The sequence below is a fragment of the Scyliorhinus canicula genome, chromosome 18, assembly GCF_902713615.1.
Source record: "Scyliorhinus canicula chromosome 18, sScyCan1.1, whole genome shotgun sequence".
Taxonomy (NCBI): domain Eukaryota; kingdom Metazoa; phylum Chordata; class Chondrichthyes; order Carcharhiniformes; family Scyliorhinidae; genus Scyliorhinus; species Scyliorhinus canicula.
Genome location: NC_052163.1, coordinates 41825362 through 41838873, shown reverse-complemented (window position 1 = coordinate 41838873; position 13512 = coordinate 41825362). Strand labels below are relative to the sequence as shown.

Here is a 13512-nt window from a genome sequence, read left to right as displayed (position 1 = left end):
AGTAACCCTGATTGATAACTTTATTTATAAGTGATCTTTGAACTATACTGGTTTGTTTAATTGGAATATATACAGTTGCTGGTGTAGGAAGTAAGTTAAAGCTTTTCCTTTTATTTAAGAACTGTTTGAGCTGTTAACTGCAAAACTGTTACTTTGCTAATGTGATTGATTCTGTGTTTAAATTAAAGTTTGTTTTAACATAAAAGATAGCTATTGGTCAAAGGCATTGCACCTGGGGTAAAGTATCCTTTCCTCACAGTTTTACAAATTGAAAAACTGTTGGGTTCTCATCTGGGATCTTAATAATTCCACCACCGTACCAAATGATAATCCACACTATTTTGATGGATAAGCTGTGTGGTGACAAGTTCTCTGAAAGCTTTCTTACCTCAGCGTATTGATAAAGGTCAGTGGGTTTTACAGTTGGGTGACTGTACAATAGCTTGCTGACCATGAGGTGGTACCAGGTAGATAAAAGATCAATTTTTTCACACACTGCATCCCCATCACCTGCTAGGATCTAAGAAGGGAACAGAAATTGAGTGGGCTATTTAAAACAGTCATGTCACAAATATTTCATGTGCCAAATAATCAAGCTCAGCAAGGAAAGCAGTAACAACTGGCTATGTTAATTGGGTGCGCCACAGTTATCCAGAGTGAAGTAGCAAGGGGATCAGTTGGTGTTCTTACTGTTAACTGCCACACCAAATAGCACAAGTGAAAAGACACCAAACTTAATGTTTTGATCATTTCTGAAAGGCCTTTCCATCTGTTCCAACCAATTTGAACAATCTGTGATTGCAAGATATTAACACTTATGGCAACAGCTACCAGCACACTTTAAAGTGAAAGGTAAGGCAAGGACTTCTTCACAGCATGGTCGCATCTGGAATGGTCTCTGGGTGGGGCATGGAAGTAAAAACATTTCAATCATTCAAGAGGTAGTTGTAATGAGGAATGTTGTATAGCTTCCATGGATAAGCAACTTGGGCAAACCAGCCCTCCTGTATGTATTGTTCTTTATGAATAATCAGAGGATTGCCTTGGTGGGTAAATACAGAGTTAGGTGTGGTGTCGAGACCAGTGTTCAAGAAAATTCTCCATCCTGATTCTACTGAATCTGTATACAATTGCCTAAAGACAAGAATAGGGGCAGACCATTTTGTTCTATCTTCAATCAGATCATGGCTGATGTATTTTTCAGCTCCATGCACCAGTCTTTGATCCAGGAAGATTATTAGATGTGTAAGCCATTAGGTACTCACACATACTGGTGGAAATATTAAAGAAATTGGACATTGTACTTTATTTTCCTTAGAAAATAAGATCCACGTAATGGTGCAAGTGAAATTTTAAGAAGAAATAGGAGCAGGACCAAACCATTCAGCCCTTTGAGCCTGCTCCAAATTCAATAAAATCATGGCTGATCTTCCACCTCAGCTATAGTTTTCTGTACATGTTCCTCGTTTTCCTTGGTATCTAAAAAGCTATTGGTCTGTGACTTGTGTATAGTTAATGACTGAGCATTCATGGTGCTCTGAAGTAATAAATTCCAATGGTTCACAACTCTTTGAGTGAAGAAATTTCTCCTCATCTCAGTCTAAATTGGTTGACCCTTTAGTTAAGACTGTGACCCATGTTCTAAATTTCCCAACCAGGAAAAATATCCTTGCACTGTCTACTCCATCAAGCCTTTTAATAAATGTTATTGGTTTCAATGAGATTATCTCTTAATCTTCCAAACTCTAGGGAATTCAGACCCAGAGTACTCAATCTCTCCATATAGCATATTCCCACTAATTTGTCTAAAAGAACCCTTGTTGCACCCTCTCCCGGGGGGGGGGGGGGGGGGGGGGGGGGGCTGCAGTCTGTTGACAGTACCCCTGGGTGATTTGATGGTTAGCAATGAAAGGAATGCTTAAATGGTTTTACTGAGAAGGTGCAAGGTACTTAGGCTTAAAGACAATGTCAGGAACAGTCTGAGTTTGCCATGAGTAGGGTCTCCCAAAGTCCCAGAAAGGCACTGTTTGTATCGGGTTGAAAACAGTTTTGCTGTAAACCGTTTATTTACAACTAGGATGAAAGGGAGTTGGGATCAATGATAGCTAATTAGCATTTCTACTGGGATAAAAGGGTAATGTGTGCCATGTGGCCATAGGGAAGAGGGCAGAGATAGGTACGAAGTGAGGGATTTGATGAGCAGGTGCTGATGCTAATGGCTTTTTCCCATTCCAAAAAGGTTTAAGTGTTCTATGGGTCTGTGAGAGCTCCACAATAGGCATGCTGCTGAGAGCAGGTGTTCTTGTTGGCTTCTTTATTATTAATATACTGACAGCGAGAGTTCCAAAATTCTCAGAAAAAGAGTTCTACTTTACAGGCCAGGATATGGCTGAATTGGAGTTCAGCAGCCTTCTTTCTTACCCGACAAATTAGCAGGAGGTCACCATTGGATGCAAATGTTCCCTCTTTCAGGCATCGCTCACATTCCTCCTGCCAGTGCCGCCATTTCAATTCAAACTCTGTTATCGTCTGATTATTGGCTTGCTAAAGTGAGGGAAAGCAGAACTTCATGAAAGCACAAAAGTGTTCAATATTCACATACAGGCAGTAACATTTCCACAGAAAATGTCTTTACCCTAATAACTATTAAGATATCAGATAGTAGGGCAGCACAGTGGCACTGTGGGTTAGCCCTGCAGCCTCACGGCGCCGAGATCCCAGGTTCAATCCTGGCTCTGGGTCACTGTCTATGTGGAGTTTGCACATTCTCCCGGTGTTTACGTGGGTTTCACCCCCACAACGCAAAGATGTGCAGACTAGGTGGATTGGCCACGCTAAATTGCCACTTAATCAGAAAAAACAAATTGGATATTCTAATTTATTTCAAAAAAATATATCAGACAGTTACAGGACAGAAAATATTTGATCTTGAGCATTAGGTTCATGTGAATGAAAACATTACTGGTTCTGAGAAAAGGCAATAGCTCAACCAAATCAAAGAGCCTAGGTCCCAAATTGAATGCCCTGTTAGTGATAGTGAATGTCCTGTTAGGGGCTGGTTTAGCACAGGGCTAAATCACTGGCTTTGAAAGTAGACCAGGGCAGGCCAGCAGCACGGTTCAATTCCCGTACCAGCCTCCCCGAACAGGCGCTGGAATTTGGCGACTAGGGGCTTTTCACAGTAACTTCATTTGAAGCCTACTTTGGACAATAAGCGATTCTCATTTTCATTTTATTTCATGGGTCAGCTGATTTTATCTGGGATGGCAGTATTACAATCGGCCCGAGTTGCGAAGAGCGAAAACGTCAGCCCGGTTACTGCTCAATTTCCCTACCTTTCACAAGTCTCGTCACAAAACCTGGGTGGAAGGGAGACAATGAGGGGCCCACAACGCTTTTCTTGTGAGCTATGCAGTTGTGCCTCAAAGCCACATCTGAAGTAATTCATACTAAGACCGGAGTATTCCGTTTCCGGATAATTTAAAATGGAGAAAACAGAACTTAGATTTACTCTTTCCAAAACCCCCACTAGTCTACAGAATTCTGACATGACAAAGCACTCATAAGCTCAACTAGGACCAGATTGCCTGGGTTTCAGGGCAGGATTAGATGTGGTGCTCAGGTGGGCACTCGTGCTGTACACAGCACCTGAAAACTGCTCGACAGCACAGAAAACCAACTCACCCACCTCACTGCCCTCATTTCCCTCGATTCAGCACTCCCTCCTTCTTGATGTCACAACACAGGTCAGCAAGTGAAGGAGTGAGGAGACTAGTTTGGACTCCGCCCTTTCAAAGCGTGGACAGAAATTGAACCTCAGGTTGATGGGATGAAAGTTTCCTTTGACTATTGCAGTAACATTTGCCTGTATAGCGAGTTCATTCAGTCTCTTATTCTATACAAAAAAACTGCATCAACCGAGGCACACAGCAAGAGTAAGTGTATAATCTTTCAGATTCATCAGTTTTAACTGAGGAATGGCAACTGGGATGGGACAATTGCTATCAGCACTCCAAACCGAGGGAGATGTTGGGAATAAATCAGCAAGGATGGAGCCCTGACAATATTCTGGCAATAGTACTGAAGACTTGTGCTGCAGATCTTGCCACGCCCCTAACCAAGCTATTCCAATATAGCTAGAACTCTGGCATCTTCCCAGTAATGTGGTAAATTGCCCCGGTATGTCCTGTACACAAGAAGCAGGACAAATCCAAACCGGCCAATTACCTCTACATCAATCTACTCTCGATCATCAGTAAAATGATGGGAGGGTTATCAGCAGTGTTATCAAGAGGCACTTGCTTCGCATTAACCACCTCACTAACACTCAATTTGGCTTCTACCTGGGCCACTCAGCCCCTGGTCTCAGTATAGCCTTGGTCCAAACATAGACAAAAGAGCTAATTTCCAACGGTGAGGTGAGAGTGACTGCCCTTGACATCAAGGCAGCATTTGACCGAGTGTGGTATCAAGGGGTCCTAGCAAAAGTAGAGTCAATGGGAATCCGGGGGAAATACCTCCACTGATTGGAGATATAACTAGCACAAATGAAGATTGTTGAGGTTGTTGGAGGCAAATCATCTCAATACCAGGACATCATTGCAGGGTGGCGCAGTGGTTAGCACTGCTGCCTCATGGCGCCGAGGACGCGGGTTCGATCATTGTCCGTGTGGAGTTTGCACATTCTTTCAGTGTCTGCGGGGGTCTCCCCCCCCCCCCCCCCCCCCCCCCCCAACAAACCCAAAGATGCACAGGGTAGGTAGATTGGCCACACCAAATTGCTCCTTAATTAGAAAAAAACTCTACATTTTTTTAAAAGGACATCATTGCAGGAGTTCCTCAGGGTATTGTCTTCGGCCCAACCATCTTCAGTTGCATCGCCAATGACTTCCCTTTCATCACAAGGTCAGAAATGGGGATATCAGGGCAGCACGGTGCGCAGTGGTTAGCACTGCTGCCTCACGGCGCTGAGGTCCCAGGTTCGATCCTGGCTCTGGGTCACTGTTTGTGTGGAGTTTGCACATTTCTCCCCGTGTTTGTGTGGGTTTCGCTCCCACAACCCAAAGTTGGGCATGGTAGCTGCATTGGCCACGCTAAATTGCCACTTAATTTGGAAAAATGAATTGGGTACTCTAAATTTATATTAAAACAAAAGAAATGGGGATATTTGCTGATGATTGCATGATGTTCAACAGCATTTGTGACTCCTGGGATACTGAGCAGCCCATGTCCAAATACAGCAAGACCTGGACAATATCCAGGCTTGGGCTGACGTGACACGCAAGTGTCAGACAATGACCATCTTCAACAAGAGAGAATCACCCATGACATTTCCATCAACATCCTGGGTGTTACCATTGACTACAAACTGAACTGGACTAGCCATATAAACCTGTGGCTACAAGAGCAGGTCAGAAGCCAAGAATCCTATGGCACGTAACTCACCTGACTCCCCACAAAGCAGGCCCAATATCTACAAGACACAAGTCAGGAGTGTGATGGAATACACTCCACTTGCCTGGATGAGTGCTGCTCCAACAACACTGAAGAAGCCAAACACCACCCAGGACAAAGCAGCCTGCTGGATTGGCACCCTTTCCACAAACATTCACCCCTCTATACCATTTACAAGATGCACTGCAGGAACTCGCCAAGGCTCCTTAAACAGCATCTTCCAGCCTCTTGACCATTAGCATCTCGAAAGATATGGGAAGCATACACATGGGAACACTACCATCTGAAAGTTCCCCTCCAAACCACCCACCATCCTAGCTTGGACATTTTTTGTAATAAACATTTTATGACGGTATTTTTTGGTATTACAACAACACAATAAACAATGTACATGAAACTATAAACATAGTGCAAAAGCCATGTCCCTCCCTTACAGACCCACCTTTATTAACCCCCTACTCTAAGCTAAACTAACCCCCCTCCCCCACCCTCCTTCTGCTGACGATTAATTTTCCACGAAGAAGTCAACGAACGGTTGCCACTTCCGGGCAAACCATAACAGTGACCCTCTCAAGGCAAACTTGATTTTCTCCAAACAGAGAAAGCTAGCCATGTCCGATAGCCAGGTCTCCGACTTCGGGGGCTTTGAGTCCCTCCAAGCTAATAGTATCCGCCTCCGGGCTACCAGGGAAGCAAAGGCCAGAACGTCTGCCTCTTTCTCCTCCTGGATTCCCAGGTCTTCCGCCACGGCAAAAATCGCCACCTCTGGACTCAGTGCCACCCTTGTCTTTAACACCATAGACGTGACATCTGCAACCTCCTGCCAAAATCCCCTAAGCTTCGAACATGCCCAGAACATGTGGACATGGTTCGCTGGTCCTCCCGCACATTTTGCACACCTATCTTCCACCCCAAAGAACCTGCCCATCCGGGCCACTGTCATGTGAGCCCGGTGAATTACCTTAAATTGTATCAGGCTGAGCCTGGCTCGTGTTGCGGATGCGTTGATTCTACTCAACGCATCCGCCCATAGACCATCCTCTATCTCTCCTCCCAGCTCCTCCTCCCACTTGTGCTTCAGCTCTTCAGTCTGCATCCATAAGTTCCTTGTAAATGTCCGAGCCGCTCCCTTCTCCTACCCACCCTCTGGAAACTACCCTGTCCTGAATCCCCCTTAGCGGTAGGAGCGGGAAGGTTGACACCTGTTTATGTAGGAAGTTCCGCACCTGCAGATACCCAAATTTGTTTCCCCTCGCCAACCCAAACTTCTCCTCCAGCGCCCTCATACTCGGAAAGCTCCCCTCTATAAACATATCCCCCATCCTCTCAATCCCTGCTCTTCGCCATATCCGGAACCCCGACGTGGGACATTTTTACTGTTCCTTCACTATCACTAGGTTAAAATCCTGGAACTCCCTCCCTAACAGCACGGTGGCTGCACCTACACCACATGGACTGCAGCAGTTCAAGAAGGCAGCTCACCACCTTCTTAAGGGCAAATTGGAATGGGCAGTAAATGCTGGCCGAAACAGCGATGAATTTTAAAGAAGGAGCATTGATCACTGCCCTGCTAATCCAGGTTGGTGCACGAGCCTGTAGGCGATGAAGACAGGAACTGATATGCTGGTCTGATTTTCCACTGAGTTGTTTAATTGTCCCGCATCATGCGTGACTAGATGTTGCAAGACTGCAGAGTTTTGATCTGACCCATTGGCTCTGGGATCGCTGAGCTCTGTCCATCACTTGCTGTTTGGCATGCAAGCAGTCCTGTGTTGTAATGTCACCAGTTTGACACCTCATTTTTAGGAATGCCTGGTGTGCTGATCCTGGTTTGCCCTCCTGCACTCTTCATTGAGCCAGGGTTGATTCACTGACTCACTGGTAATGGCAGAATGGGGTGTTTGCCATGCAACTAGATTACATTTTCTTCGCAGATATCCTCAATCTTAAAACAGGACTGTGTCTCCACAAGGACTATGCGATGGTCATTCCTACCAATATTGTAATAGGCAGATGCATCTATGACAGGCAGACTGGTGAGAGGACGTCAAGTATGTTCTTCCCTGCACATTCTCCCTGTGTTTGCGTGGGTTTCGCCCCCACAACCCAAAGATGTGCAGGGTAGATGGATTGGCCACACTAAATTGCCCCTTCATTGGAAAAAATGAATTGGGCACTCTAAATTTATTTTCAAAATTTTGTAAAAGTATGTTCTTTCCTCACCGTGCACAACAGACCGTTAAGACTCAGACAGCCCAGTCACTCTTGGGGACACAAGTCCCCATGCACAAGTTTGAACAGGACTTCCTCACCACACAGGACTTTCAACCGATGCTATACACCAGATACATCGATGACATTTTTTTCCTTTGGACCCACGGCGAGACATCACTGAAACGACTACACGATGACATCAATAAGTTCCATCCCACCATCAAACTCACCATGGACTATTCTCCAAATTCAGTTCCATTCTTGGACACACTCGTCTCCATCAAGGACGGTCACCTCAGCACCTCGCTTTACCGCAAGCCCACAGATAATCTCACGATGCTCCACTTCTCCAGCTTTCACCCGAAACACATTAAAGAAGCCATCCCCTATGGACAAGCCCTCCGTATACACAGGATCTGCTCAGACAAGGAGGAGCGCAACAGACACCTACAGATGCTGAAAGATGCCCTCGTACGAACGGGATATGGCGCTCGACTCATTGATCGACAGTTCCACCGCGCCACAGCAAAAAAACCGCACCGACCTCCTCAGAAGACAAACACGGGACACCACTGACAGAGTACCCTTCGTCGTCCAGTACTTTCCTGGGGCGGAGAAACTACGACATCTTCTTCGCAGCCTCCAACACATCATCAGCGAGGATGGACATCTTGCCAAGGTCATCCCCACACCCCCACTACTGGCCTTCAAACAACCGCGCAACCTCAAACAAACCATTGTTTGCAGCAAATTACCCAGCCTTCAGAACAGCAACCACAACACCACAAAACCCTGCCAGGGTAATCTCTGCAAGACATGCCAGATCATCGACATGGACACCACCATTACACGTGGAAACACCACCCACCAGGTACGCGGCGCATACTCGTGCGACTCGACCAATGTAGTCTACCTCATACGCTGCAGGAAAGGATGTCCCGAAGCGTGGTACATTGGCGAGACCATGCAGACACTGCGACAACGAATAAACGGGCATCGTGCGACTATCAACAGGCAGGACTGTTCCCTTCCAGTTGGGGAACACTTCAGCAGTCAAGGACATTCAGCCTCTGATCTCCGGGTCAGCATTCTACAAGGAGGCCTTCAGGAGACGCGACAACGCAAAATTGCTGAGCAAAAACTTATAGCTAAGTTCCGCACGCATGAATGCGGACTCAACCGGGATCTGGGATTCATGTCGCATTACATTCGGCCCCCACCAACAAGCCTGGACTTGCAGAGGCCTACCGACTGAACTGGCTTGGGACAATTCACACCTCTTTAACCTGGAGTTACCTCTCTCTCTGCATCTTTGATGATTTGATTGCCTGCAGGTGCTCGCATTCCGGGGCATCTCTGACTGTGTCTATATAAACATTTCTGGAACAAGCCTTTCCATTCACCTGAAGAAGGAGCCGTGCTCCGAAAGCTCGTGTTTGAAACAAACCTGTTGGACTTTAACCTGGTGTTGTAAGACTTCTTACTGTACTCTTGGGGACAGGCACTGAAGTCCCCCTCCCAGTGTACATTCCACCCTCAGTGCTTCCTCAGGCATTCAACATGAAGGCGTAATGATTTGATAGCTGGTGAAGGTGGGGGATGGGTGTGTGTGTGTGCGCGCAGCACATGGTAATCCGCAGGAGGTTTGACCTGATGCCATAATTCATGGGGTCCGAAATTGATGTTGAGGACTCCCAGGGCAACACCCTCCGGACTGCATACTTTGCAGGTGGGACAAGACATATCCAGGGATGGTGATGTCAGGGACATTATCTGTAATATATGTTTCCGGGAATATGACAATGTCAGGCGGTTGCTTGACTAGTCTGTGGAACAGCTCTTCCAATTCTGTGTTTTCCTTTATTGTTCCGGTGCCTATGTTGATGCCAGTTGGTTCATCCAGTTTCATCCCTTAAAGACTTTCTAGCGATTGTGATACAACTGACTGGCTTGCTATGCTATTTCAGAATCAACCATATTGCTGTGGCTCTGGATTCACATGTAGCCAGGTCAGATAAGATTTCTTTCTCTATGGGCGGCACGGTAGCACAGTGGTTAGAATTGTTGCTTCACAATGCCAGGGGCTGGTTTAGCTCACTCGGCTAAATCACTGGCTTTTAAAGCAGACCCAGGCAGGCCAGCAGCACGGTTCGATTCCTGTACCAGCCTCCCCGGACAGGCGCCGGTATGTGGCGACTAGGGGCTTTTCACAGTAACTTCATTGAAGCCTACTCGTGACAATAAGCGATTTTCATTTTTTCATTTCAGGGTCCCAGGCTCGATTCCCAGTTTGGGTCACTGTTGTGCACGAGTCTGCACGTTCTCCCTGTGTCTGCGTGAGTTTCCTCCGGGTGCTCCGGTTTCCTCCCACAAGTCCCAAAAGACGTGCTGTTAGGTGAATTGGACATTCTGAATTCTCCTTCAGTGTACCCGAACAGGCGCCGGAATGTGGCAACTAGGGACTTTTCACGGTAACGTTATTGCAGTGTTAATGTAAACCTACTTGTGACAATAAAGATTATTAAAGAAAAAAATTCTTAAGGGATATTAGAATAATAATAATAATAATACTCTTTATTGTCACAAGTACGCTTACATTGCAATGAAGTCACTGTGAAAAGCCCCTAGTCGCCATATTCCGGCACCTGTTCGGGTGCACAGAGGGAGAATTCAGAATGTCCAAATTACCTAACAGCATGTCTTTTGGGAGGAAACCGGAGCACCCGGAGGAAACCCACGCAGACACGGGGAGAATGTGCAGACTCCGCACAGACAGTGGCCAGCTGGGAACCGAACCTGGGACCCTGCGTTGTGAAGCCACAGTGCTAACCACCATGCTACTGTGCTGAACCAGTTGGGTTTCATGGTCATTATTAAACTTTAAACTGCAGATTTTTTGTAAATGCAAATTCCACCGTCTGCTGTGATAGGATTCAAACAAAAGTCCCAAGAGCATTACCCTGGGTCTCCGGATTACTTGTCCAGCAACAATACCTCCTCCACGGACTTTAGGTGGCGGCAATGAGGAGTTAAGCCGCACATTCGGCAGCTCCCGCTGAGAACGGACCTTGGGGCGCTTTTCAGGGTCCCCAACGGAGCTGTGGCGGCAAATCCCGATGCGGGAAGAGGTCAGGAGTCGACCCCAACGGTCCTATGGTCCGGACCAGGAGTGGGGTAAGGAGAAAACCAGAGAAAGCACCCCCGAAAAAGCGGGGGAAGGAAGACAAAATGGCGGCCGGCGGAGGCCTTGAGGAGCTGAGGCAGTGGGCTCAGGAGCAGCAGGCGATTCTGCTGCGCTGCTTCCAGGAGCTTAAGTTGGAGCTGCTGGAGTCACTGAAGGTAACCAACAGGGAACTGATGGAGACCCAGACAGCCCAGGGGGCTGCGATCCGGGAGCTGCAGCAGCAGGCCTCCGAAAGGGAGGATGAGGTCGTGGCCGTGGCGGGGAAGGTGGCGATGCACGAGGCGCTCCATAAAAGATGGCAGGAGCGGTTCGGGAAGCTGGACAACCGGTCGAGGAGGAAGAATTTGCGGATCCTGGGCCTCACGGAGGGGCTGGAGGGGTCGGACCTGGCGGCCTATGTGGCGGTTATGTTAAACTCACTGATGGGGGCTGGGTCCTTCCAGGGGCCCCTGGAGTTAGAGGGGGCCCACAGAATTCTGGCTAGGAGGCCCAAGCCGAACGAGGCGCCGTGGGCGGTGTTGGTGCGGTTTCATCGGTTCGTGGATCGTGAGTGTGTGCTCCGGTGGGCCAAGAAGGAGCGGAGCAGCAAGTGAGAGAACACGGAGGTGCGGATCTTCCAGGACTGGAGTGCGGAGGTGCCGAGGCGGAGGGCCGGATTTAACCGGACGAAGGCGGTGCTCCATAGACGGAGTGTGAAGTTCGGCATGTTGCAGCCGCCGCGTCTGTGGGTCACCTATAAGGATCGGCACCATTATTTTGATTCCCCGGAGGAGGCATGGGCCTTTGTGCAAGCCGAGAAACTGGACTCAAACTGAAGGCCTAAGATGGGGGATGCTGTATAATACTGTATTTGTATTTGCTTGGTTTAATGTAAGATGCGGGTTGGCCTTAGGGTGGGTGGGGTGATGTTGATTTATCTTTTCTATATGGGTTTTTCTGCAGGGGTCGGGTGGACGGGTTCGGGCAGAGGGGTAAACGGGGAGTTGGTGGGGGGGACTGACAATGGGAGTAGCCCTGGAGGAGGCGGGGCCGGGGAGGGCGAAAGCGCGGGGTTTCTGCGGGTTTCCCGCGCTGGGAGATGGTGGGGGCGGGGTCGGGGCTGAGAAGTGCGGGTCATTGCTGGCTGTTTTCTTTTCCCGCGCAAGAGCGGTGGGGGGGAAGGGGACCATTGATGGGCACGATGGAGGAGGGGTAGTCCCACGTGGGGAGGAGTCGGAGGTAGGGCGGGAGTCGCCGGGGTCAGCAGAAGTTAGCTGGCTCACGGGAGTGCTATGGAGGGAGGGGCGCAGCTAGGAGGGGTCCTCGCCTTGGGGGGGGGGGGGGGGGGTACCGGGTTGCTGCTGAACCGGTCAGGAAGGAGCTGGAGGACGCAGGGGGTGCCGGGGGGGTTGCCGCCGTGAGAAACTGGCAGAGCGGGGGACGCTGGCCAGTGGTGGGCAGGGGATGGGGTATAGCTAATCGGCAGGGGAGGAGGGCAGGGAGCCCCAACTATGTCACAGGTGCTGATTTCCTTGATCCTGAAGCGGGACAAGGACCCTCTGCAGTGAGAGTCATATAGGCCGATTTCGCTGCTGAACGCCGACGCTAAGCTGCTGGCAAAGATCCTGGCCATTAGAATAGAGAATTGCGTGCCCGGGGTCATTCACGAGGACCAGACAGAGTTTATGAAGGGAAGGCAGTTGAATACGAACATGCGTAGGCTCCTCAATGTCATTATGATGCCGGCCATGGAAGGGGAGGCGGAGATAGTGGTGGCAATGGATGCGGAGAAGGCCTTTGATAGGGTTGAGTGGGAGTATTTGTGGGAGGTGTTGGAGAGGTTTGGGTTTGGGGAGGGGTTTATCCGGTGGGTGAGGCTGCTCTATGAGGCCCCGATGGCGAGTGTAGCCACAAATAGAAGGAGGTCAGAGTACTTTCGGCTGTACCGGGGGACGAGACAGGGGTGCCCCCTGTCCCCCTTGCTCTTTGCGTTGGCGATTAAGCCCCTGGCCATGGCATTGAGGGAGTCAGGGAACTGGAGGGGCCTGGTGCGGGGTGGGGAGGAGCATCGAGTGTCGCTGTATGCGGACGACCTGTTGCTGTATGTGGTGGACCCGGTGGGGGGGGGGATGCCGGAGGTGATGAGGATTCTTTGCGAATTCGGGGGTTTCTCGGGGTATAAGTTGTTTGTGCTGCATCCGGGGGATCAAGAGGAGGGGATTGATAGGCTCCCATTGAAGCAGGCAGGGAAGAGCTTTAGGAACCTAGGGGTCCAGGTGGCTGGGAGGCCCTGCACAAGCTCAACCTCACAAGGTTGGTGGAGCAGATGGAGGAGGAGTTTAAGAGGTGGGATATGTTACCGCTGTCACTGGCGGGGAGGGTGCAGTCCGTTAAGATGATGGTGCTCCCGAGTTTTTTGTTCCTGTTCCAGTGCCTCCCCATCCTTATCCCGAAGGTCTTTTTTAGGAGGGTCAACAGGAGTATCACGGGATTTGTGTGAGCGCATGGGACTCCGAGGGTGAGAAGAGTGTTCCTGGAACGAGGCAGGGATATGGGGGGGGGGGGGGGTTGGCGTTGCCCAACCTCTGTGGGTACTACTGGGCTGCCAGCACAGCGATGGTGCGTAAGTGGGTAATGGACGAGGAAGGGGCAGCATGGAAGAGGATGGAGGCGGCATCATG

At 49.2% G+C, this 13512-nt stretch overlaps 1 protein-coding gene across 1 annotated transcript in view; it reads right to left on the bottom strand.

The window, feature by feature from the left end:
- Positions 1-13512, bottom strand: part of nup85 (nucleoporin 85) — a 75325-nt gene that overhangs the window by 27210 nt on the left and 34603 nt on the right. The window contains exons 9-10 of the mRNA XM_038777161.1: positions 2422-2544; positions 389-520 (exon numbers count right to left, since the gene is read on the bottom strand). Coding sequence (XP_038633089.1) covers positions 389-520; positions 2422-2544 — 255 coding nt within the window. The remainder of the gene's footprint in view (positions 1-388; positions 521-2421; positions 2545-13512) is intronic.